At 43.4% G+C, this 27627-nt stretch overlaps 1 protein-coding gene across 1 annotated transcript in view; it reads left to right on the top strand.

The window, feature by feature from the left end:
• The window catches only part of pex14 (peroxisomal biogenesis factor 14), a 370669-nt gene that overhangs the window by 308076 nt on the left and 34966 nt on the right, over positions 1-27627 (top strand). The window contains exon 7 of the mRNA XM_072477722.1: positions 1044-1146. Within this exon, the coding sequence (XP_072333823.1) occupies positions 1044-1146 (103 nt within the window). The remainder of the gene's footprint in view (positions 1-1043; positions 1147-27627) is intronic.

Here is a 27627-nt window from a genome sequence, read left to right as displayed (position 1 = left end):
ATGGAAGCATATTTTAGTACTAAATCATTGTGAAATGTGACATTTTTAATGTTATTATTCAAGCATTAGTTTTACTCTAGTTGGTTGGATGGGGACCAAGATGAGAACGGTGGGAAATTTCTTCTTGAGAAGTAGTTTGACCAATTTGACTAGCTCACCTATCTCTTCTGAGGAATGTGTGCCTGACCAATTCACCATTACTTCACCCTGAGTCAATGTTAATGAATTTGCTTCCAAGCCAATTTGCAGCAAGAACGTTTGTTGAGCTCGGCTAAGTTAGCTGCAGGAATTTGAATATACAATTTGCTTTGTTGGATGGTTCCCAGCACAGCGCAATTGCCTAAGGGAAGTTAACCCTTGTGAACCATGACCTTGGAGCTTCCGAGAGGGATTCTCCTGGACATCTTGGGGTACATCTCGAAGCTGGGTTGCCAGGAAGCTATAAGGTGACCAGGAAGTGGTATTTTCCATGGAAGCTTGTCGCATGCAACACCACACTGTAATAGAAACTTTTCTTTGCAAAGGAACGTGGCGACAATGAAAAGTTACCAGGTATATGAGAATGTACTATATCGGTTAAATGATGTATTTTGGTCCTTTGTCCTTTTGTTTAAGTTGTTGATGGGTGTCCCTGACAAGGCCAGCATTTATTTCCCATCCTTTATTGCCCTTGAGAAGTTGGTGATAAGCCGCTACCTTGAACTTTTACTCCCCATGTGGTGCAGGTACACCCATCGTGCTGTTAGAGGACGGATCAGGCTTTTGACCCACTGACAGTGAAAGAACGGCGATTTATTTCCAATTCGAGATTGTTCATGACTTGGAAGGGAACTTGCAGGCGATGATGTTGCCATGTGCCTGCTGCCCTTGGCCTTCTAGCTTTGAGGTTGAATTTGGACGGTACTGTTGGAGGAACCTTGATGAGTTGCTGCAGTACATCCTGTAGATGGTACACACACAGCCTTGGTGTGCTGATACTGAAGGAAGCGAATGCTCTCAATATTACCTTTGTTAATCTGTTTTGAATATTTTTTTTCTTCCAGCGGTATATTCTGCCTCTTCTCGTGGCCAGCAAAGAAGACAAGAAGCATCTGCAGAGAATTGAGTCGGGTGTTACAGAGTTAAGTGGGACCATAACACAGACAGGTGAAGATTAATGCTTTCATCAATTCACTGTTAAATCTCCTCAGTTTTTATTTAATTCTGTAAGAGAAATTCAGTTTTCTGGAATGCAAATCTCCTGTATGAAAAGGTGAAGCTTCTGTAATTTTTCTTTCCTATGAAACTGCTTGTTTACCGTCAGTAGTTTCAATTATATTTTAATGAAACGCATTTGACCCCAACATCTTAATGAAACTTGACTTTTGTCTCTCTGCTGTGCTGTACATGATCGTAACTGATGTTATTCTTGAAATAACCAAGTTGTGATGAAGATCTAAGGTTTATTCTTCTCTCCAAGAATATTCTCTTTCCCAATAAACCTTTTTTTTAAGGTGCAGGAACTTTGGCTTTGAGAGCTCTGCTGTAAATGAAAAACTATGTGCAGAAAATTAAACGTCGATTTGTTCTATTTAAAAATGTTTAGCACCCTGAATCGTTAGAACATAGAACATAACAGCGCAGTACAGGCCCTTCGGCCCTCGATGTTGCGCCGACCTGTGAAACCACTCTAAAGCCCATCTACACTATTCCCATATCGTCCATATGTCTATCCAATGACCATTTGAATACCCTTAGTGTTGGCGAGTCCACTACTATTGCAGGCAGGGCACTCCACACCCTTACTACTCTCTGAGTAAAGAACTTACCTCTGACATCTGTCCTATATCTATCACCCCTCAATTTAAAGCTATGTCCCCTCGTGCTAGACATCACCATCTGAGGAAAATCCCGTTGGGATTGGGAAATTGCTCTTGCCAATTAGCTTTCCAAATTAAAAACAGAAAATGCTGGGGGAAAGCCCAGCAGGTCTGGCAGCATCTGTGAAGAGAGAAAGCAGAGATGACGTTTTGAGGGGGGGGTGGGAAAGCACGACACCTTAACAAGAATCTTTGTCTCTTTCAGGTGTTAAGGAATGCAAGCTCCGGCAACTCACTGATACCAATGCCCATCTGCGACCCTCCACGCCTTCCCTTCCCTCTGACCCCTGGCCTCCTAGTCCCGCCCCTTGCCGCAGGTTAACTCTGTTTCTCTCGCTGCAGATGCTGCCAGACCTGCTGAGATTTTCCAGAATTTTCTATTTCAGATTTCCCGAAAAAGGTATTTTCCTTTTTATTTTAAGTTTTCCAGATTGGGGAAAAAAAAATAGCAAAGCAACTTCTTGACCTGCACTGAACATTGGTTTGTTTATCCTTACAACGTTGAACCAAAACTACATTTCTTGCGTTTTTCCAGCTCTAATTGATGGCGTATGAAGCTTTTTGCTAGGAGTTAACCTTAGTCTATTTTAAATCATCTTACTTAAAAAGTGGGTCGAGCAAACATTTGAAAATTGCTGAAGTGTTGAGTGTTTACTTTGGGCTTTTTAAAGCAATTGTGCCGTGCAAGCTGTGAGCCTTCCTCTCTGCCTTTCATATATCCTCCGTTATATACAGGCCAGATGGAAATCTAAGAAATAGATGGATTAGTATTGAGGGCAAACATTTTATGAAGTTCAAACTATCATGCCAACAAGTAATTAAGCACAATTTTACAAAATGACTTTACCTAAACTGCCCACTGCAAAGAACTGTATTGATAGTTTTGATCAAGTTTGTTGCTTTCATAATTCTGTGAGAATTGTCTTTGAAACCATAACTTCTCACGTGTCTGACCAATCTCTGGTTTCAATGAGAAATCGCTGTTGTAAAAACACAAATGTTTTAACAAATAGAGGACCCAGGAAATTTTCTCCCTCCATTTTCCTCCTCATTGTCAGACTGATTCTTGTTTGAGCGTCAGATCCAAGGGCACTATCAGCTGTCTGATATTTGGCCCAAATGATCTCTTGACGATGTTCCCAGGTATCTGTTGCCCTTTGTCCTTCTTGGTGGTAGTGGTCATGGGTTTGTCTAAGCATGCATAGTGAATTCCTGCAGTACATCTTGTAGATGGTACGCACTGCTACTACTGTACCGTACATCAGTGGTGGGTGTGAATGTTTGTAGTGGAGAGCTAATCAAGCGGGCGGCCTGGTAGCACAGTGGTTAGCACTGTTGCTTCACAGCTCCAGGGTCCCAGGTTTGATTCCCAGCTTAGGTCACTGTCTGTGCGGAGTCTGCACGTTTTCCCTGTGTCTGCGTGGGTTTCCTCCGGGTGCTCCGGTTTCCTCCCACAGATGTGCAGGTTAGGTGGATTGGCCATGATAAATTGCCTTAGGGTCCAAAAAGGTTAGGTGCGGTTACAGGGATAGGGTGGAGTTGTGGGCTTAGGTAGGGTGCTCTTTCCAAGGGACGGTGCAGACTCGATGGGCCGAATGGCTCCCTCCTGCACTGTAAATTCTATGATCTATAAAGTTTTTTTGTGCTGAGTGGTGTTGAACTGTGAGTATTGTCAGAGCTGCACTCATCCAGGTATGCGGAGGGTATTCTATGTGCCCTATGTGTTTCCTTGCATTTTTGAAATGTTCTAATGCAGTTGAGCAAAAATAGCTTTGACAAAGAGTCATCGGACTCGAAACGTTAGCTCTTTTCTCTCCCTACAGATGCTGTCAGACCTGCTGAGATTTTCCAGCATTTTCTCCTTCGTTTCAGATTCCAGCATCCGCAGTAATTTGCTTTTATTTATTTGAGCAAAAATTTATTTACGTCTAATGATGTTGCCTGCATTTATGGAAATACTAAGTGCAAAACTTATTTTGAGGAACTTGTCGATGAGTTATCTAAACTTTTTCCCTGAAAATAATCTGCTGACAAACTGTCAAAGGGGAAAGGGTTTATATCTGTGGCAATAGTAACCAAGTGTTGTATTGATATACCACCTTGATTCACTCCAAAGGGACAAACAGTCAGTTATTTCTCTTTAAGACTGCATTTGCAAATAAAACTGTACTAGAGGTAATGGAAAGCGAAGTGGAAAGACTCATTGCTAATCTCTGTGGAGGTAGGAGTGATCGTCCTTTAGTCAGCCACAGGTATATGGAAATCATAGAAATGGCAGAGTGAAACTAGATAATTTCTAACCTGAAATCAAACAAAGTAACTTAAGATTTTGTTCCATGTAATATCAAATTGCTTATTTTTCATGGTACAGGAAGCAGCAGAGGATAGATATATAGAACTGGAAAGTATATTGTCTGTTCCTACATCAGTTTGTCAATTTACACTCCGCCTTCTCTGAACACCAAGGCACCATTGACCAAGTATCGAGCCCTCGCAAAATTGGAGTCAATAGGCATCAAGGGGAAAACTCTCCATTGGTTGGAGTCATACCGAGCACAAAGTAATATGGTTGTGGTGATTTGAGGTCAATCACATCAGCTCCAGGACATCACTCCAGGAGTTTCTCAGGGTAGTATTCAAGGCCCAACCATTTTCAGCTGCTTCATTAATGATCTTCCTTCCATCATAAGATCAGAAGTGGGATGTTTGCTGATGACTGCATAGTGTTCGGCACCATTCACGACTCCTCAGATACTGGAGCAGTCCACATCCAAATGCAGCAAGACCTGGACAATATCCAGGCTTGGGGCTGACAATAACATTAGCATCACTCAAATGCCCGACAACGACTATCTCCAACAAGAGTGGATCTAACTTGATGTTCAGTGGCTTTACCATCGCTGAGTTTTCCACTATCAACATTCTGGGGGGGGTTACCATTGACCAGAAACTGAACTGGACTAGCCATATAAATGCTGTGGCAACCAGAGCAGATCAAAGGCCAGGAATCCTGCAGCGAGCAACTCCCATCCCGACTCCCCACAGCCTGTCCACCGTCTACATCAGGAGTATGTTGGAATGCTCCCCACTTGTCTGGATTAGTGCAGCTCCCAACAACGCTCACGAAACCTGACACCATCAAGGACAAAGCGGCCCGCTTGATTACTACCCCATCCACAAACATTCAATCCCTCCACCACCAGTGACCAGTGGTAGCCGTGTGTACCACCTACAAGATGCACATCGATGGGCAGCACCTACTGAACCCACGACCACTGCTATCTAGAAGGTCAAGAGCAGAAATACCTGGGAACACTGCCACCTGCAAGTTCCCCTCCAAGTCACTCACCATCCTCACTTGGGAATGTTCCTTCACAGTCGCTGGGTCAAAATCCTGGATCTCCCTCCCGAACAGCACTGTGGGTGTACCTACACCACATGGACTAGTGTTTCAGGAAGACTAAACTGCTTTTACAGTTTGCCTTTCATAAAGACAGAAGAATATACTGGTAGCACAGTATCCAGTACTTACAAGGGTCCGTGTTCCATCCCTTAGGTGGCACTTGGTTAACTAGATATTGGGTAGTAAAAATGTACACATGATCACAGAGTAATTATGGGTGAAGGGAAGGCCATTCAACTTCCCTTATTTCATTTATCCACAGAGATCTTAATGGAAGGTCACAGTAATTTCTAGTTGTTTTTTTAAATGGCTCTGGGATTTTGTCACTGCTCTCTTAAAAATATATTTCACATGTTGAGCACCCTGTGTGGCAAGATTAATTTGCTGTGATTTGTTGGAAGTATCACCCTATATTTCTCCTAGGTCTACTCTTTTGGGACTGAGGGGTAATAGCCTCTGAAAATATCTAGTGCAATCCAATGATTGCAGCACGGTCACACAGTGGTTAGCACTGTTGCTTCACAGCGCCAGGGTCGCGGGTTCGATTCCCGGCTTGGGTCACTGTCTGTGTGGAGTCTGCACGTTCTCCCCGTGTCTGCATGGGTTTCCTCCGGGTGCTCCGGTTTCCTCCCACAGTCCAAAGATGTGCAGGTTAGGTGGAATGGCCATGATAAATTGCCCTTTAGTGTCCAAAGGTGTGTAGGTTAGGTGGGGTTACGGGGATAGGGTGGGGGGAGTGGGCCTAGGTAGGGTTCTCCTACGGAGGGTCAGTGCAGACTCGATGGACCAATAGGCCTTCTCCTGCACTGTAGGGATACTATGGATTCAGAAATTTGTGACGGTCAATTGTATTCATGTACATTTTTGTTTATCTGATCCAGGGTATCAGTTATGGAAAGCAGGTAGTTTATAGATATAGTGTAGTGTGCTAGTTAAAAGTCGGAGAGCTTTGGATGTCGGTGCAGGCTCGATGGGCCACAGGATATCGTGTTTTTGAACAAACAAAAATAAACTTTACAATAGAATGTCAGAAAGATAAAACAATTTACGATATCTATTTTATACTCCATCGTTCAGGGTTAATATGAGGTACGGGTGAATTAATAGGTAAACTGGTCAAACATACCATGCTGCACGTTAAATAGCAAATGCGATCTAGAAATACTACAATGCAGAAGGTGGCCATTCGGCCCATTGAGTCTGCACCGACATTATGAAAGAGCATTCTACCAAGGCCCACTCTCCCACCCCATATCTGCACATCCCTGGACACTTGGGGCAATTTAGCATGGCCAATTCACCTAACCCGCACATATTTGGACTGTGGAAGTAAACCGGAGCACTCGGAAGAAACCCATGCAGACACTGGGAGAATGCGCAAGCTCTACACAAACAGTCATCTGAGGCCGGAATTAAACCTGGGTCCCTGGCGATGTGAGGCAGCATTGCTAGCCACTGTGTCGCCCCATGGCGCTTCTCTGCTGGTCACCTGATTTGGGTTTTGGCGCTGTTTTCCCCCTCTTTTTTTAATGAGTGCACTGATGTCAGGATGGCCATGCGCTGCCCATTTCCAGCCCAAGCATTCGTGAAACTCCCATGGCCTGTCAGGATTCGGAGTTCCGTGTCCCTGCTCCACGAGAAGCTAAGTTGCATCTCACCGCGTTATTCAGTTCTAGGTTTATGCATAAAATGAAATATTACAGTTGGATAGCCCCTAACGCTCCAACCCACCACTAGTGTCAATAAATGTCTCTTTGTACGTACACAAGTGTTTATCTGTTGAATGCCCTCCTGTACACATTAACCTTAATTTATACAGTGAACAATCACATCCTCAAAACTTTGGGAACCATGTAAAGATGGTATATTTGCATAGTTTCTCAAATAATCAGTTATAGAATTGTGAGTTGTTATTTGAAGGTAAGTAGAAAGAATGCTATAGTGGCCCTTCTATAAAAAAAATTTTTTTAAATTTTTTTAATTTGAAATCAAACGGAAGAAACAAGTTCTATTTTGAGGGCGCGTTACCAGTTTGGAGAGAATAAAGAGGAAACGGGGTAAAACGGGAAGCGGTGTTTGGGTAAGAACCAGAAGGTTGTGCAGATGTGTGAGGAAGACTGACTGATGGATTCACTGTTTGTTAAAAGGGCTTCACAGCTTGGAGATCCTGAGAAAGAATAAGCTGGAGATAGTGAGCTGAGTTTTCACATTAACAGGTAAAGGATGTACGGAGGGCAAATGGCATGTGAAATAGCATATTGAAAACTTGGGCAGCGCGAGAGGAAGGTTCAGAGGGTCAGTGAATATTTTATTATCCAGAACGTCAGTCAGCCCATATTTGGTTTGATTGTTTGATGCTTAGCTGGGACCATGGTAAATCTTACCTTGCAAGGTAGTGACACTCTACAGTGTCTCAGCGTTTAATAAGTGAATTGGGTAACTCTGTACCTGAGTAACAGAATTTACCTAACCGCTTAGCTGAAAGACTGCATAAGTTGAATAAACTTAATAGAGTTTGAAAAGAAAGTAAAATTCAATGTGATATTGCCCTTATTCAAGTCATTTAAAAAAAATCTGTCAATAATATTCCCATCCTTCCGAGAATGCCAATTCCAATGAGGGGGACAAACTCTGAAGATTTGTAATTCACACCCGTTTCCAGTCCAATTTCCACTCTCCCCCAGTAGGATTCGAAGCTGATAGGATTCTAATGAAATTGAATTAGATCACCTCATCAGCATTCAGTTTGAAAAGGGTGAATACAATACTGTAGAACTAGACTCCAATCATTGGATTGTTGGTGCAAAATTCAATTTACACTTATGAGTGGATAGAGAAAATCTATGTAGATTTGAGAAATATGAGGGTGAATCCCTGTAATCTGATCATCTCACTTGAAAAGAGGCATAGAATTGAAAAATTGATAAGCAGCCCTAATTGCTGAGGACTGAGGTTCAGAAGTATATCTCCTATGAAATATTAACAAGTACGGTACAGGAATACATCTGGAACACCAGAAAACATTTTAAAGCATGCTCTTTAATTGCCAATTTATGGAACTCCAAATGAATATAATAAAATTTAACTACAATTACAAATGGCACAAATGTACCTGCTAAGGACGGCATGGCGGCACAGTGGTTAGCACTGCTGCCTCACAGCGCCAAGGATGCAGGTTCAATTCCGGCCTCCGGTCACTGTCTGTGTGGAGTTTGCACGTTCTCCCCGTGTCTCCATGGGTTTTCTCCGGGTGCTCCGGTTTCCTCCCGCAGTTCAAAGATGTGCAGATTAGGTGGATTGACCATGCTATATTGCCCCTTAGTATCCAAAAAGTTAGGTGGGGTTACTGGGATAGGGTGAAGGCGTGGGCTTAAACAGGGTGCTCTTTCCAAGGGCCGGTGCAGACTCGATGGGCCAAATGGCCTCCTTCTGCACTGTACATTCTATGATTCTATAACTGACATTTCCTGACCAGTACACCCCATTAGGTGTAGTAATTTTCAGGGGGAAAAATAATTACCACCACCAAGCCTTAAGAGCGACTCTCGTGATGAACCCCTGAGAAAAAATTAAATTCAGGATGATGGAATTTAATTATTAGAAGACTGCATGTGTATTTTCCAAAGCTGCCCGATGCAAACTATCCCACATTGGCCAAGTGACAATAACATCAATATCAAGAACTGGTGTTCAAAAACAAACCATTGAACTGTTCAAATATGGCAAGAAAACAATATTTTTAAAATTTACTTGTTCAGAGGATCTGGGCATTTCTGGCCAGACCAGCATTTGTTGCCCATCCCACAATGTTGTTAGGAAGGGAATTCCGGGATTTTGATCCAGGAACAATGAAGGGACAGCGATTATAGTCCCATGTCCGGAACTTGCAGGTGGTGTGTTACCATGTATCTGCTGTCGTTGTCCTTCTAAATGATAGTTTGCAGGTTTGGAAGATTCTGCAGAAGGAGCAATGGTGAGTTGCTGCAGTGCATCTTGTAGACGATGCTCACGGCTGCCACTGTGCGTGGAGGGAGTGAATGTTGAAGGTGGCGGATGGGACGCCAATCAAGTGGGTTGCTTTGCAGTGGATAATGTTGAATTTCTTGTGTTGTTGGAGCTGCACTCTTCCAGGCAAGTAGAGAGTATTCCATCACACTCCTCACTTGTGCCTTGTCGATGGTGGACAAGCTTTGGGGAGTCGGGAGGTGAATTACTCGCCACATAATTCCTCTGACCTGCTCTTGTAGCCACAGTATTTATATGGCTAGTCCCGTTCAGTTTCTGGTTAGTGGCCCCCGGATGTTGATAGTGGGGGACTCAGCGATGGTAATGTCAAGATGCGATCATAGATGAAATCCTGAGAAACAAAGGAGAGCCTGTGTGGCTTAGCATTTGATTTTTTTTGCACTTTAACTTCATTGCAGTGTTACATAATGGGACCCGATAATTTTGCAAGGCTTTAACACAGAATTATTACAGCACTGAAGGCGGCCCTTTGGAAAATCACGTCAGCTTTTCGAAATGCCCATCTCCTGCCTGTCTGTTTACTGCTGTAAAATTACATTATCAAATCTTTTTGAACAGAACAAGCACTCCTTTGTGACGTTTATATTTTTTGACAACAAAAACTTTTTAAAAATCTTGGTAAGCTGCAGCTGAAATTCCTCAGTTTCCCATTTCCTCCTCAATGTGCAGTTCAGTAGGTTGGTTTCCACCCACAACCCATCTTCAAATTGCACAGTCTCTTCCATTTATCCAGATTTCAAAGATGCCACCCTCCTGGTAGTTGCAATTTCTTCTTTTTGTAACAATCTTATCCCAGCTTGGAAATATTTTGAACAACGCGTTTGCAGAGGTTGCTGAAATTTAGCGAATATTTATTTTTCTTAGACAGCAGATACATTTGGGTTGACTCCCGCAATCTTGTATATCCATCTACTTAATTTATCATCAGTTTAAAAAACTATGCAAGGATTTTGTTGTGAATTCGTAATCAGTCCTTTATCTTTATACTGATAGATCTTCATAGAGCATATCCATTCAGACTTTTATGTTCCCATTCTGATTGTTCACTGGGGTTCACCATGCTCATTCATCTATCCCACTTTTTTTCTCCTCTGTAATCGCCCTGTGCTAGATATCTTGGTCTCTTGATTGGTTTTTCCAGGTCATGTGACCATGTCGGCCGATCACCCCTTAAAGGGGCCAGGCACCATATCCTTCCACCTCTACAATGATAACAGTTAAACTACACAGTACCCAATAAGTTTAACATTTAACCTTTTCAACCAGTCCATCATACTTTTAGTCTCTCTGGGGGTGTCCTCTTTCTGGCAGAGCGGCGCAACTCCACCGACTTGGGTGCTTCAGCTGGGGTACTTTCTATAATAATCTTTATTGTCACAAGTAGGCTTGCATTAACACGGCAATGAAGTTACTGTGAAAAGCCCCTAGTCGCCACATTCCGGCGCCTGTTCGGGTACACAGAGGGAGAATTCAGAGTGTCCGATTCACCCAACAGCACGTCTTTCGGGCCTTGTGGGAGGAAACCCACGCAGACACGGGGAGAACATGCAGACTCCGCACAGACAGTGACCCAAGCCGAGAATCGAACCTGGGACCCCGGAGCTGTGAGGCAACAGTGCTAACCACTGTGCTACCGTGCACTGCTGCACCTGGTATCTCGTCGGTACTGCCTTATCCGCTTCTGTGGTGATGGCAGGCTCCCGTGTCACAGGTTGACTTGGTACGTCACTATTCAGGATACTCAGCAACCTTTCCGGCTGGAAGTATGGGTTTGGGCTGTAGTACTGGCTACTGGAACAACTCTCGTCCATGTAAGTGGTCCACATGTTTCCTGACAATTATCTTGTACGTTCACTTCGTAAGCCAGCGGTCCTTATCTTGACTACAACAACTGATGGGACCCAGCTTTGGTCAGCTTCTGAAATTTCTGACATGCACCAGTTTATCTATTACAAAAGACCTTGCTGCTTTGCCTGAATCGTGGTTTTTCTTCTGACCCGGCTAATTCAGAAACACCAGAACTAATCTGGTCCTAAGACGTCGATCCATCAGTAATTCTGCTGGCGGCACTCCTGTCGTAGAATACGGCATTGACCAATATTCTAGGCGAAACTGAGACATTCTGGTTTCCAGAGTTGCACCTGACTGCTTTTTTAAGAACTGTCTTGAAGGTTTGGACATCTCGTTCAGCCAGTTCATTGGATGCTGGTTGGTATTACGCAGTCCGGATATGCTTTATACATCTGTAGAGGTTCAATTCTGAAATTCAACACTCGTGAAGGCGTTCCATTATCCAACACGATTACTTCAGGTACCCCACGAGATGCAAAAACTATCACAATTTCTCAACTGGAGCACGTGACGTCGTAGACTTCCTTTTGAACACTTACATCCACTTCGAATGGGCATCCATCCGGAGCAAAAACATAGTGCCCATAATTGGCCCCGCTTAATCATAGCCCACTGCCGACCAGGCCATTCCCGAGGGTGTAAAGGGCTGTCGCTGACAAACAAGCCAGACTACCAAACATAACTCCTGGCGAACATCTTCATTTTTGACACACTCTGGTTTTTGACACACTCGGGTGGGCACTATGTAATTCAGCCATGAGTAACTCCCTTCCTGGTACAAGGACGACCACTCTTGTGCCCCAAGTATGATGCCGTCTTCACAACATGACTCATCTTTCCGAATACAATATGGCTTCATCTCTTCAGACAGTGGCTAGTTGGTTTATCCTGTTAATATTCTGTGCTTCACTTTAGCCAATAGCAGGTCTCTGCTGGTCTAATACTTAATTTGCTGTGCCAAAACTGGCAATGTATCCAATAGGAGGGGATGCTACCCTCTCAGGCAATGTAATAACTTTGGCTTACCAACTAGGTACAAAACAACTAACATTTATTTCTTGCAGGTTTGTGGCTACCATTCAGCGTTTGGGCAAAAGCCCGCACTTGCAAGGGTGAACCCTCACCCTGGCCCCCGATTAGTTTTTAGGGGTCATGTGACCATATCGGCCAATCGGCCCTTAAACGGGCCAGCGTTTTGCTATTTGTGCTGGTAGCTGGACTCGGCAGACTGGCTTCAGGTTAAAAAGACCATTGGGTCCAGTGTTCAATCTGGGGAGATGGAGACAGGATGCAGACGGGCCTGCCAACACTGGAAACAAATCCTACCCATCCACATTGGGCTGCCCATGTAGCCTGGTTAGAAGGCCTGTCTTAGTTCTCTTGGACATGTTCCAGATTTTGTAGAAGCTATTATGCCCTATAACTCACCCCCCACCCCTCGCCACCTCCATGCCAACTCATAACTCCATGGTGCCTCCTTGCTGACTTGCGTTCTCTACCCCCATGCCCCCTATACCCCCATGCGACCTCCATAGCCACTCATCCAAAATCCACCATGGGCAGATTTCAGGAGCCATGTGGATGTGAAAAAGAACTTGTATCCTAATCTTTTAAGGGCTAGTTTAGCTCAGTGGGCTAGACAGTTGGTTTGTAATGCAGAACAAGGCCAGCAGCGTACCAGCTTACCCGAACAGGTGCCGGAATGTGGCGACAAGGGGCTTTTCACGGTAACTTCATACTTGTGACAATAAAATACTTTATTTCTTTATATATTTTACTTTAATATAACTCTCATTCATACACAACTGATGGTGAAAAGCTTCCATTCAAGAAACCCATTCAAAGTTTTTAAATCTCCTCAAGTGATTATTTTCTTAACATGATTTTGACTCGACATGAAAGACAGTAAATTCTGTAATAGCCTTCTTAAACTGCCAATCAAACTGTGAACTGCTGTAACCTGCGAGGCTACAGACCAGGTGCTGGAAAGTGGGTTAAAATGAGCGGCAAGTTTCTTTATTCTCTATTGTGGCCAGCGCAGATGCGGTGCGCTAAATGGCCTCTTTCTGCACCATAACCATTCTATGTTTCTAAGTCCTGCAAAAATAATTGTAGCTTTTGAAACTCAGCCAAGCATTCATAATGACATAATAAAACCCCTTGAGGAAATGTCAGCAAGAATTTATCAAAACTGCATGACCAGCTGGAAATGTTTCTTTCTAACCTACACTAGATGGCCTGTCAATCAAAGCAATACAGCAGAGATTTTTAATACTCTCATTGACAGCTTCAGCCTAATTTTTGTTTTTCATGTTTAAAGAGCGGGAGATCTTTTTAAAGGTGATCTTCAGATTGTGACACCTACAGGCTGCAAGAGCATTGAAATGAAATGAAAATTGCTTATTGTCACAAGTAGGCTCCAAATGAAGTTACTGTGAAAAGCCTCCAGTTGCCACATTCCGGCGCCTGTTCGGGGAGGCTGCTGGCCTGCCTTGGTCTGCTTTAAAAGCCAGCTCTTTTAGCCCTGTGCTAAATCAGCCCCTTTACATCTATTCCATCAATTCATGACTTTTAAGCCACTTTCAACAGCCACACCGTGGTCTGTTTGAACTCGGCACTAAATTCAAATGACCCTGCTGACTCTGGGTTTCCCTCCTGTGTGATTCACACCCGCCTCTTCCTTGTGCTGACATGAATTGGATCCGTCTGGAATGGGGACGGGACTTTCACATTCGACTCCTATCGCCATTTTTGAAGGTCCACAGAACCTTCCCAATTTTGTGAAAAGGCTGCCCAGTGTCACGGATCGATAGCTGTGGTCATAATATTGGGGAAATGGATTATGACAAACTTTTTTTTTTAAACTGTGGAGGAGGATCTTTATTTGTCAGCAGGCCTTTGGGTTTACGTCACGCCTCAGAAATGTTAATGCTAAACATCTGAGTCAATTGTGTTTCACTTCAAAGTTGCCACCCTTGAAAATAACCCGGCAAACCCCACACCAGCTTCTGAAACCCAGCCAGGCTGCCCTTAACATAGGAATGACTTCATGATAAGTCAAGAAACGTCCAGACTCATGACAAATGTTTCTTCTGATCAAACCTGGTGCACTGTGGCAGTCATTAGGAACGCCTGCGGCCTTGAATAGATGATTGGAGCTCTTGGAAATTCTGTAACGTGTCATTAATCTTTTGTCTTTTTTTAGAAATTAAATTAAATTCAGCATTGCTGAAATTCAGAATAGATCTTATAATCACCGTTAATCAATGCTGTAAACCCTCTTGATTCAGTGCTAAGAATACAGAGGCAGAGGTGCAAAATTTGGGCTAAAATGTGGACATTTAAATCATATTTTTGAAGCGAGGAAGTTAACAGTTGTAAGATCGTTCACAGGAGCATCTTTGTCATTGTGAAATGACAGCCATTAGCAGAATTGGTAAGAAATAACGACTCCAAAATGCTGGATTTTTTCACAAACGTGAAAAAATAATTTTCCGGCATTTTATCTATTTTTCCAAACTCGGGTGCAAAGTTCGCCAAAATGGATGTACCTTTGGTACATTCTGGCTCTTGTTAAAGCAATCTAGTTATGTTGGAAATGACCTGCTGTGCTGCTCAGGATAGTGAAGCCTTGCACCTGAGACAATAAAAATGAAAGCAATCTCCAGTACAGCACACTCCATGCTATTTTATACACCATTTTCGCATGTGTGTACATTTGCAATTGTATACTCATATTCAAATGCAAGTACATTTAGTTCCCTTTAAAAGGGCACTACAGTCAAAATCTTTGCAAAGCGGCGATGGTTTTCAGTTGGAAAAGCGACATACTCCTTGGTGAAACTGATTCACCTTGAAAGCTCTCCTCAGCAAGACAGCATGCTGCTCGGAGTGAAACCTAATTATTGTCACTTTTGCCACTTCAGTCTTACTCTGCGAGGCAAACTAAAATTGACAAGAGAGAAATAGTTCTAGCGATATTGTGACAGCTTTCTAAAGAAGCATCTATCGGAAGATTTGTTTGAGCTGCCACAGATATTACCTATTCTGGAACTTCAATATAAACAACGCCGATGGAACTTCAAATCACAAGTGAATGGTAAAAGTTAAACTTTAGTAAGTGTTGCGATCTCCGTTGAGACCGATTAGCTTGAACTTTTTTCAATGACTGACTGGAAGGATCACACAAGATTTCAAGATTTACAACTTGTACAGTATTAAACAAACTAAAAACAATACTGCCGAAACACTGATATTCAGTGGGCAACTTATTTGCTAAACTACAGGAAAGATTCCCCATTTAACCGTTAAAGCGACCAAAACTCTTTCTCCATAGTTATACTTTACTCTGTCCCTTAAGTGGACACTTCATTTCCCAGGAACCAGTACAGTTATTTGCAACTTCCAATGGCTATCTTGCTTTTTTTCAACTGGATAACGTCTAATCCCTGAACTGACTTCGATGGTGAAGTATACTCTGGAGATCCTTCCCTCTAGTCAAAGCTAGGCAAATCTTCCAACCTTGTTTAGATCCTCACAAACTTAGTGTCTCCAATTTAAGTGCCAGATCCCACCCACAGTCTCTCTTTCTCTCTCTCTCTCTCTCTCTCTCTCCCCCCCCCCCCCCCCCCCTCCTCTCTCCCTCGCTCTCTCTCTCAGCACTCACTCACTCTAGCGCTCTGATTCTGACCTGTCTCTGTCAGGCAGCCCATCCTATAGCGGTTGCCTATGGGCTTGATTCCTCTCAAAACCCATCACCATGGCAATGTGAATCACCGGTCCCTTGCATCTAGAAATGTGAATTAGCGGGTGACATGTGGCGCAGTGGTTAGCACCGAGTCTATGGCGCTGAGCACCCGGGTTCGAGTCCCGGCCCTGGGTCACTGTCCGTGTGGAGTTTGCACATTCTCCCGTGTCTGCGTGGGTTTCACCCGCACAACCCAAAGATGTGCAGGGTAGGCGAATTGGCCACGCTAAATTGCCCCTTAATTGGAAAAATTATTGGGTACTCTAAATTTTTTTTTTAAAAAGATGTTAATTAGCTATCTTTCAGACCTCTAATTTTGTGTACTATGATAAGCAAAAGACAATAGGGCTAATGTGCAAGAAAGCACAATGGAAGTGCAGCAATGGGGTGGCACCATGTGATGAACAGGCAGGACTGGGTCTTGTAAATCCCCTGCCTCCATCCACTGCACACTCCTTTCTAGTATTATGACAAATCTCGACTGAGGTTCCTAAATTAATATATATGGGTTTTTCAACTCCCTATCTGTGTGTTCCGACAAGGCATGGAAGGCCATATTTCGAAGGACAACAGAATTTGGGGATTTTTGTTTTCGCTGTTTATGTGGTAAAGGTTGATGCTGAAGGCAGAATGGTTTTAATTCCCCATTGCAGGGTCAGATGGGTAAGGCCTAATCAGCTGATACTGTCAAACTCTTCACAGGTAATTGAATATTTTTCAAAAGTAATTTGTACAACTGCAGCATAATTAGAGCATCTGGCTTCCGTGAGTTTTAAATAAATGTTTTAAAATTAAGGTTGCTGATTTAGCCAACCTTTGCATTTTAGTTTCGAATTTAGTTTTAGATCTGTGTATTTATGTACATCACTTCCTTTTATGACTGAATTGTGTTTACATTTTAGAATGCGACAAAATATAGCCCCTAGCCCTGAATATTATGAAATAAATTTTTAAAACTCTCCGGGGCTGCCTCTGAGATCACACCCGCAGACAAATGAGCAAATGGAACCGAGAAATCAAATTGCCCCCTAGACGTATGTTTTTACACTTCCATGGAGGGAACCGACTTACTCAACTAGGACCTGATAGGTTTGAAGCCTAGGAAGTGATAGGAGGGATAAAGGTTTGAGAGTAAAGGGGGGGGGGGGGGGAGTAGTGAGGAAAAAATGGATCAGTTCCTAACCTTTAAAGGAAGGAAGCAGAACTCGCTGCTAGGGGAGGGAGGTGGAAGCAGGGACGATAGTGACTTTTAAGTGGCGCCTTGACAAATACATGAATAGGATGGGATTAGAGGGATAAGGTTCCCGGAAGGGTAGGGGGTTTTCACTTAGATGGGCAGCATGGTCGGTGCAGGCTCGGAGGGCCGAAGGGCCTGTTCCTGTGCTGTAATCGTCTTTCTTCTTCTTCTTTCTAAATTATTGTCCTCAGAATTATTGTCCACAACCTCAAAGCACTATTGGGTCCTGCCGTCCTCTGCCAAAAGACTCCTTGTTCCAGGATCATCGTGGAAAGCAGAGATAACCCCAGCTTCTCTTGCCATAAACCGTCTTCTGAAACCCTCCCACTCCCTTCTCCACCTTTGACCCCCAATAAGTGTGAGAAACCGTTGAACTTTTCCTAACCCACCAACCAAACTTTTTCTATAGCTCCCCTCATCCATCCTTGCCCTAGCCTAGAACTCCCATCATTCTCTTATTCCTCCTCACGAGCTCCCTCTGTGCTGGAATAATTATTTGGTTCCATAGCCTCACCAAGCTCATCTTCCCTTGAAACCCACCGCTGATCCTCAGCTCTGTTCCCATCCAACTCCCTTTCTGGTCACCATGTTGATATTGTTGATGGTTCCCGTTCATCAAATACTGCCCCTTCCCCATCCATTAAATCTTCCGTCATCACCCCTTCCCCCCCCCCCCAAAAAAAAACCCTGCCTCTCTCCATTCTTCCAAAATACTGTCCTATCTCCAACCCCCCCTTTCCTCCCCAAATTTCTTGAATGTATTGTCACCTCTGTAATCTGTACTCGCCTTTCCGACAATTCCATGGTCCTTCCAATCAGATTTTCATTTCTGCCACTTATCAAAGTCACAAATGGACTTTGATGTGTGACAGTGACCATGGTGATCTACTCCTCCTCATTCTTCTTGACCTGTCTGTAGCCTTTGACAATATTGGCCATGCCATCCTCTTCCAACATCTCTCCTCCATCGTCCGACTGAACCATTCAAGGTCCAAGTGTTGAAAGGCTGTGGCTGACTGTACCTGAATACGAGGTGGAACAAATATTTAGTTGGAGGAAATGTCAGCTCATTTAGGAATCTATTTTGGAAAAGCAGCCTCACACAGAGAGGGGGAAGGGGTTGAGTGAGGATGAGCTGAATTCTGCCTGACATGTTGAACCTAAAATATATTTTTTATACCACAATGCTGAGGGGCAGTTGTGATGTATGCTAGAAATTGGTATATATATTGTATCATATGTATCTGGTGCAGTATTGGTTTTAAATGAGTTAGCAGTATATATCTGCTACAGTATTTTTGTTTGAATCAAGATGAAAGACAGACACTGTGGTTGCAGAAGATGCCATTAAGATGTTGTAAAGGTGCGCTCATTATTTCCAACCATGCTTATGCTTACAAGGAGACTTTTTGGACTTTTTAATGATTGCTGGCGAGTAGATAACAAGAGATATTGGGCGGGATTCTCCGTTGCCCGACGCCGATTTGGTGAGCCTTGAACCGCTGAAATCCATACGGTGTAGGTACAACCACAATGTTGTCAGGAAGGGAATGCTGGATGGGTATGTAGCTTAGAGGGGAACTTGCAGATGCTGGCGATCCCATGCAATCTGCTGCCTTAGTCCTTCTGGATGGTAGAGGTTGAAGGTTTGGAAGATGCTGGTGAGCCTTAGTGAGTTGCTGCAGGGAACTTTGAAGATGGTGCACGTTGTTGCCACTGTTCATTGGTGGCGGAGAGGATGAATGTTTAAGGTGGCTGTCCTGAATGGCATCAAACTTTCTGAATTTGGTTGCAGCTGCAGACAAGTGATACCGACATGTTCTGTCACTTCTCTGATAAGTCAGAGGGAAATTGTTCAAATTGGCTTCTATAGGCAACTAAAAATATGTAGATTAAAAATGTAACACATCCTTGTGATTAATTTCTTCCACTAAGCATGGATAAGTGTGAAGTTGTCAGCAGTGTAAATACTGATGTACAGTAATAATGAAATTCCTTAGCTGTCTTGTTCCTGTTATCTTGTTCCTGTCCCATTCTCAAGGTTTAAAAAAAAAAAATTCCAATTAAAGGGCAATTTAGTGTGGCCAATCCACTACCCTGCACATCTTTGGGTTGTGGGGGTGAGACCCACGCAGACACGGAGAGAATGTGCAAACTCCACACAGACAGTGACCCGGGGCCAGGATCGAACCCGGGTCCTTGCCACCGTGAGGCAGCAGTGCTAAGCACTGCGCCACCATGTCTGCCTTCCCATGCTCATGTTGGCAGCACGGCAGCACAGTGGCTAGCACTGTGGCTTCACAGCACTAGGGTCCCAGGTTCGATTCCCGGCTTGGGTCACTGTCTGTGCAGAGTCTGCATGTTCTCCCCGTGTCTGCGTGGGTTTCCTCCGGGTGCTCTGGTTTCCTCCCACAAGTCCCGAAAGACGTGCTGTTAGGTGAATTGGACATTCTGAATTCTCCTCCGTGTACCCGAACAGGCGCCGGAATGTGGCGACTAGGGGCTTTTCACAGTAACTTCATTGCAGCGTTAATGTAAGCCTACTTGTGACAATAAAGACTATTATTATTACTTAATTGTTTCAAAGGCTCCTCCTTTCAATTGTTTACTCCTTGTGGCCATGTTCAAATGGGTGGCCGGGATTGGGTGGGGGGGGGTGTAATCTGTGCATGCTGTGCGAGAATACTGATGTGGTTTTATTTTCACCTTTATTGCTTCTGCGTTTCCCCCGAATAACTTGGTGTGATCAGAGGAAAGGTTACTTTTAGATAGGGAGACTAAAATGGCACAATTAAAGGCACATGGTGGGCCATGCAATTTTTCGCCACGTCTGTGGCTTTGTTTTAGTGTGATTTCTCCAATCCCCGACCCCTACCACTTGCCCTTCCGGTTTATGAAGCTGTATCTATAATCAGGGTAATTTCACAAATTCTGCTTGCAGCTTTGAATGCTTAAAGCCATATTTAGGATCTCGGTATAAATGGGGCTATTCAGAAATGGTGGTTCAGGCTGATTTTTAAAATCATTTGCATGTAATAAGAAAAGGCAGCTATGCTGAAGACATTGAGACTCACTTCCATTTCTTTTTTCTGATTGTAATTTAGGTTCGGGTGTGACATTTTATAAGTTTCAAAATATCTATGTCGTTCCCTGAAAACCATGAATTAATTATTTTTTTTAACAAGGCCTCCGCGTTAGAGGTTAAAAGTTAAAATCTAATTCCGGAAATAGAAATTACTGTTGAATTATTTGACTAAACAGATAGTGAGCACAAAGAATTTCTTGCTAAAATTGAAGTTCTATGGACTTATTTGGCAGTGGTTTCAGTTCCAATAAGGATAGGTATTTTTGTACCTCAACAGGGGTTTTAAGTAAAATCTTTTCTGACTTTTGATTCAGAAATATGTAGTTTTTACTTTTTTATTGATCAGCTAATGGAATCTACCTAAAATTCTACCAATTTCCTTAATGCAATGAAAGAGACTGATGTGGCAGTTGGTATCACTCATTTGGACTTGAGCATTGCTGAAGAGCCATGTTGTTAAAGCTTTTCATCTTTGACTCAACAGGACACACACAAATTATAAAGGGAACAACAATTTGTATTGCATGAGAAAAGAGTGCTGATTGGTTGACAAGTGGAGTCAGATTGGTAGAGGTGTTACCATGGAGAATGAACCAGGGAACAGTTAACTGCCAAGCTTTTGTTTAAATTCAAACCAGGCAGATCGACTCTGATGGGACAAGGTATTGCCATGGGGAATGAATCAGAGAACGGCTGTCCCCCAAGCTGTTGTTTAGTTGAAAAAGGTGTGAATGTGTGGACCTGCTCCCACTGTCTGCAAAAGACAGGGCGTGTGCGTGTGAATATATGTCGCTTCTAGCGGGGGTAAGTGAACCACACTGTGAGCCCAACTGATGGTCTTAAAATGGTTGTCAATGTAATTCTTAGCACAATCAGGATTGTTTCGAATTCTTTTCTCATGCAGTATCAATTGTTGTTCTGTTTACAATTGGTATTCTTGTGGATCTGTCCTGATGAGTCACAATATAAAAAGTTTTGATAGCATGTCTCTTTTCTCAGCAATACTCAAGTTCTGTGCTATCAAACGACTATTTATTTTGTATTGTTCTTACTCATAGTTGAAAGGAAGTAGAGGGAGGAGAAAGGGTTTTGCACATGGATGTGCGTGAGGATAAGAACGGTTCTTATTTTGACGATCCTTTGCCTTTGTTTCAACCTCCAAATGGAAATGCGTGGGTCAGAATCTGAATGAGACCCATGTCCCTTTAGAGACTTGGGCATCGCTTAGGAGCTAAGCAATTACATCTGCTTGTTTTCCTTGCTCTTTCATGAGATGTGGACAATGCTGACAAGGCCAGCATTTTTTTGCCCATCCCTAATTGCCTTGAAATAAATAGCCTGCTTGGCCATTTCAGAGGGCAGTTCAGAGTCAAGCACATAGTCTATATACCAGCCCATGCTGTATGTAAAACCTCATTCTCGTACTGAGACATATTTCATCATTGTGTTCTATGGAAAGTAAGGAGACAAAAGTTTTTGTTGCCATTTTCTCATTGGATACTTTATTCATCCATATCGCTAAAAATCTTGGTTATGGTTTGTTGGTATGTGGCCTATATTAAACGTTGAGATTCACACTATAAATTTATATGTAGCCCGAGCAAATCAAGTATCATAGTTTTCTGATGGGCTAAAATAATCAGTATTGAAATAATCATATTGATTTGATTAACAGCACGTTTGGAAATCTATCATTCGGGTATGAGGTTCCCACATAAAAAACCATTGTATATAATATTTAACTTTTTCTAAATGTGCCAATTTGATAATAGTTACCAGCCAAGTGTTTAATTTATTTCTTTTCCAGCATGCTTTCTGATCCAATTGAATATATAATGAAAATGATCAGTTTAAAATTAACATTTGGGAAAAAAATGAAGCTTTCCCATAGCATACATTAGGCTTTCATTTTAAAACATCCATGAGCAGTTTTGGATTATTTTAAGGCATTGCATGTTTTGCGACGATGCATCGCTTGTTCTGGACAAATGAGAAAGTTGCGTTGCACTCATTTAGTGTGCCTGAAGTTGATCTTGAATTTTGCACCATTAGGACAGAGGGGAAGAGGATTGGAAAGGCGAGAGATAGGCTCATTATAGTTGTTGACAGCACTGGGCTAAATCTAGAGAGGAACATTTCCAAAGATTTACCTTAACAGGGCAGGAACTTTCTTTCCTGCTTTTGTGAACAAGAGGAGTCGGGAAGGCCTCCTTTGGGTGGGATTTTCCATCCTGCCCACTGTAGGATCCTAGTGGCCGGGTCGGAAAATTTGACGGATCAGCAAAAGACTTTGGATGGGAACTTCTCTTGCCGCATTGCTTTGTGACTCTGAACAATGGAAAGAATTGGTCTGCCTGCTGTCTAATAATACGGTAAACGTCTTTATGAATGTATTTATGAGATTCTTACAGTGTCAGAACGGTTTCTCCCTCGGCTGCGCTCGTGTTTTTTTTTTTTGCTGTTGAAGGCAGGCTCTTTGAGCAGCAACTGGCACCCTTACTGAAGGAAACAAATGCCCACGCTCATTCCAACAGCATTATCAGACAAACATAGACACCCAAGTAAACGAAGGAGGCATTAGACGGGCCAGCTCGGTCAGCGATAGGTTTCAAAGAGGGTTTTAAAAGAGGGAAAAGGGTGGGACGGAGAGATGTTAGCAGTGGCATTGAGGTCGAGAGAGGTACCTCTAGGGCTTTTGAGCCTAGGTGGCTGAAGACCAGCCACCCAGTGTGGGGATTGAATTATGTTCAAAGAATGAAAGGGGCCATATTATTATTCTCTTTTTTTTAATCTATGAAGTGCTAGGCTGTTTGTGTTGCGAACCATATGGAGTATAGCAAACTGTGGGCAAATTGGTAATTGTCATCAAATTGTCACATGCTGGGAACTGTACTTTCATGTGAGTCTGTGTCTTTAAACACGGATGTAGCCTCTCCAACTTCAAAACAGTTTGTTAAATCCGGACCAAGCTTCATAAGCGACCTCCTGTCATTTCAAATCAGTGGATTCCCCTTGAAAACAAAAATTGTGGCAGCACTCTCTTCATGTATTTGTGATTAATGACTTAATTACCACAGCAAGATGAATACAGGATTCAAATACATTTTAATGATGTAGACCACAAAATAAACTCTTAACATATGTCTTTATTAACAGGATTTATTGAGTGATTGCATTGGAGCTTCAGTTACTGATAAACTCTTCAACTAATTTACCAATAAACATTTAGCTTCCATTTAATATTTTTGCGAGCAGTTCCCTAGTACTGCCTGTACCCTCTCCCATGATACCCGCTCCCCCTCTTTTTTTTTATATACCGGTAATTTAGTTTATCCCGCTCCTTTCCATCTCCTGCCGCTGACTGAGAGATTGGGCGAGTAAATTATTCTCTCATCTTTACCAGAGTTGTTGTGTAGCAAGCAGATGTTTAGGAGCATGCCCTGGGTTTTTGCCGACCTTTGAGAAATGATTTCCCTTCCTTTTGCTGTCTTCCTTTGGGGGCTTTGCAGAACGTGAATTTTCTGTGTAAGGAGCCATCACAAAAGCATGTTCTCACTGTGTCATTGGGCAGCAGGGTTTCTTTGAGCCAGGGAAAGGAGAACTAGATTGGTAATTACTGCACCGCGTGCAAATTTAATCGTTTAGTGATTTAAACATGAGGGGGGCGATTCTATCAAAAAATGATAGAGTCTCATTTTGGACGGGTTTGCCGGGGTGTTTACCGCCAGCTGTTTGGGTGAGATCCAGACCTGGATTCGCCCACACTTCGTCATTATTTTTTAGTTCTTGGGAAGTCTCTCACCAATCCAGCCCACACTTGGAAATTCTTTCAGCAGTGGGGAGCTGAACTCGCCGGCGAGACCGGCTCCTCAGAGATCTCTACGTGAGTTTGATGGTCCTCCACACCCCCATCCATGGACAATGCCACACCCTGCAAACGTGGGCAGTACCCACTTCCCCCCCCGGCCTCCCAAGTCCCCTAGAGGTGGCCATCACGCGGGAGAACAGTACTAATTGGCGCCCAGCTGAGGCACCGCGGCTGCGAGACTCCCGGGTGCTGGGGGAATGCGGACTCAGCCCGGCTGCATATTTAAATGAGCTTAATGACTCCTTAAAATATGAATATATGGATCGCACCCTTGCTGGGTGTGCCAGGCAGAACCAAATATCAGGCCATAACTTCAAATGGCAGTCAGCATCAGACTGCAACTCCGTACTCACTTTCTAGCACCAGGTGCTGTGGGTCAGGTGACTCGCATGGTTTTGGGCCCACGAAAAGGCAATTTGGGCCTCTCCCACGTTGCTCCTGGCGCAACAAGATTGGCACTGGGCTCAACGGGGTGGCAACATCGCGCCCACGAGAAACCTTCTGTTAACCTGTCTCAATCTCCATGGTATTTTGGATAGTATTGTTGGCAAGGAGCAAAGATTTAGGAAGCATTTATTCCCAAATTGGAGGCTTCCATGGTAGTAAGCATATTTTGGCATGCACAGTTGAATAGACTGCCAACATTTATTATTTAGATTGACATGGATGGTAGATGATAGCCAGTGGCTAAAACTATACTCCAGCATGAGTTGTTTTCTTGAGGGGGAGGGCTGGATTATGCATCTCAGCCATAATTCCCCAAATATATTTTGGGTTTGCATTTCATAGAATGTAAAGTTTAAGCCAGTTTAAGGGCCTACTTTGGGCACTAGTGATGGTGGAAGTTTCTGTTGGCCCTTGTATCTTGTTGATTCTGTCAAGGAGGCTGTAAAGTTGAGGGAGAAGGGAAATATTATTAGCGCTTCCCATAAATATTATTTGCCAATGCTGTCTCGAGAAATCTGTCACTTACTGATGAAGAAATTCCACTCGGAAAGTTGCCAAGCAATCCTGTTTCAAATTGGAGTATCGCATTAAGTCTCGGGCTGATCCATGCAAATACAGGAGATTGGGAAATATGCATGTTTAGTATGCTGAACATAAACATTTAATGCAGAGCCAAATATCAGGCTGCAACTTCCTCACGTGGCAATCAGCATTGGATTGCCACTCCGCACCCACTTACTGGAGCCACAATACTAAAGTGCCTGTCTTGCCCGACTTTCCTGAGCTGGGTGAGATTCAGGCAGCACCGGGGCCCAGTATCAAAGTATAACGTTTTACAACACCAGGTTAAAGTCCAACAGGTTTATTATTATTTTTTTTTAAATTTAGAGTATCCAATTAATTTTTTCCAATTAAGGGGCAATTCAGCGTGGCCAATCCACCTAGCCTGCACATCTTTGGGTTGTGGGGGCGATACCCACCCAAATATGGGGAGAATGTGCAAACTCCACATGGACAGTGATCCAGAACTGGGATCGAGCCTGGGACCTTCGGCGCCGTGAGGCAACCGTGCTAACCACTTGAGCCACCGTGCTGCCCTTCAACAGGTTTATTTGGAATCACGAGCTTTCGGAGAATAGCTCCTTTATCAGGTTCATTGTAAGACTTCTTACTGTGTCCACCCCAATCCAACGCCAGCATCTCCACATCAAAGAATCAAAGAAAGAGAGTGAGAGCTCGCTTTTTTATGGCACTAGCTGTGAGTGTCGGGTCGGCAGTGGGGAATACTGTGGGCGACTGGTTGGAGGGGGACTCCCCAGGGAATGTGGAGGTGTCCCGTGCAGGGCTTGGTCTGGGTTTTTTAAATAGGTACACTGAAGTTAGAGTGTTTTTATTTCTTCTAACTGTTAAGTAACTATCAGTGCAACACTGGCAGAACCAAATTGCTTTGTAGCAAGGTTCCCAGCACAGTCCAGGTGAAGTTAGCCCTTTTGGACAATTGCCGTGTACACCCTTAACTCTGAATTTCCAGGAAGAATTCCCAGTGCATCTTTGGGGTATTCCCAAATCCAACGCTGAAGAGACAGGAAATTACAGGATTTTGCTTAGATTTGGATGCCATATGGAAACTAAGTGCTTGTTTAAATGTATACTTAAAGTTCAAACAAATCATTTATTGCTGGATATTATCTGAAGGTTTGGGATACTATAGTAAAAGCGTTATCCATTGACATGGGCCGAAATTCGCCAGTCATTGGGATTCTCCATTCCTGCCGCAGCACACCCCCACCCGCAGATTTCCCGGTGGCGTGGGGGGGCTTCAATGGAAAATCCCATTGACAAGTGTTGAGAGTAGGGAATCTTGCAGCTAGGGAACGGCACGCAGCCGGGCGACCGGAGAATCCCACCCATGATCATCTGATTAGGCATAGCATGAAAATGCACCAGCAGTGTCCTGGTTAACATTCTGTTACGATCCCAATTGATATAACTGGACGGGAAGATCCCAGGCTGGAACCTTGGCTCAAAAGACTTTTATTATTGTTATATAAATTTGAGGAATTTATTTTACTTTCTAAATGGGGAAATGTTTGGGAAATCAGAAGCATAAAGGGACTTGGGAGTCCTTGTTCACGGTTCTCTTAAGGTTAACGTATAGGTTCAGTCGGCAGTTAGGAAGGCAAATGCAATGTTAGCATTCATGTCAAGAGGGCTAGAATACAAGACTAGGGATGTATTTCTGAGGCTATATAAGGCTCTGGTCAGGCCCCATGTGAGCAGTTTTGGGCCCCGTACCAAAAGAAGGATGTGCTGGCCTTCGAAAGAGTCCAGAGGAGGTTCACAAGAATGATCACTGGCATGAAGAGCTTGTCATATGAGGAACGGTTGAGGACTCTGGGTCTGTACTCGTTGGAGTTTAGAAGGATGAGGGGGGATCTTATTGAGACTTACAGGGTATAGAAAGGCCTGGATAGAGTGGACGTGGAGAGGATGTTTCCACTTGCAGGAAAAACTAGAACCAGAGGACACCATCTCAGAGTAAAGGGACGATCCTTTAAAACAGAGATGAGGAGGAATTTTTTCAGCCGGAGGCTGGTGAATCTGTGGAACTCTTTGCCGCAGAAGGCTGTGGAGGCCAAATCACTGAGTGTCTTTAAGACCGAGATAGATAGGTTCTTGATCAATAAGGGGATCAGGGGTTATGGGGAGAAGGCAGGAGAATGGGGATGAGAAAATATCAGCCATGATTGAATGGCGGAGCAGACTCGATGGGCCGAGTGGCCTAATTCTGCTCCTATGTCTTATGGTCATATGGTCTTTTTTAAAACATGGAGGAACAGAGTCACAGGCCGCTAATTAGTTTTAGCAAGACAAAAAGCATTTATTAAACATGAAAACATTGGATTATGATACAATATGCCTTTACTCCTCCCTCAGCAATTACACAGGTGTTAAGATTAACACAGATTACAAAGTGCGTCTTAATCTACAATGGATCCATTAACATAAAGTTCCTTTTAAGCACAAGATAACTTTGGGCAAATATACTCCACTCTGAACCCCATGTGAGCATTTGTGGTTGTCGTCTCAGAATATCACCAGAT

This window comes from Scyliorhinus torazame, chromosome 16, assembly GCF_047496885.1.
Source record: "Scyliorhinus torazame isolate Kashiwa2021f chromosome 16, sScyTor2.1, whole genome shotgun sequence".
Classification (NCBI taxonomy): domain Eukaryota; kingdom Metazoa; phylum Chordata; class Chondrichthyes; order Carcharhiniformes; family Scyliorhinidae; genus Scyliorhinus; species Scyliorhinus torazame.
Note: the sequence above shows the minus strand (reverse complement) of the source record. Positions and strands in the feature narration are given on the sequence as shown.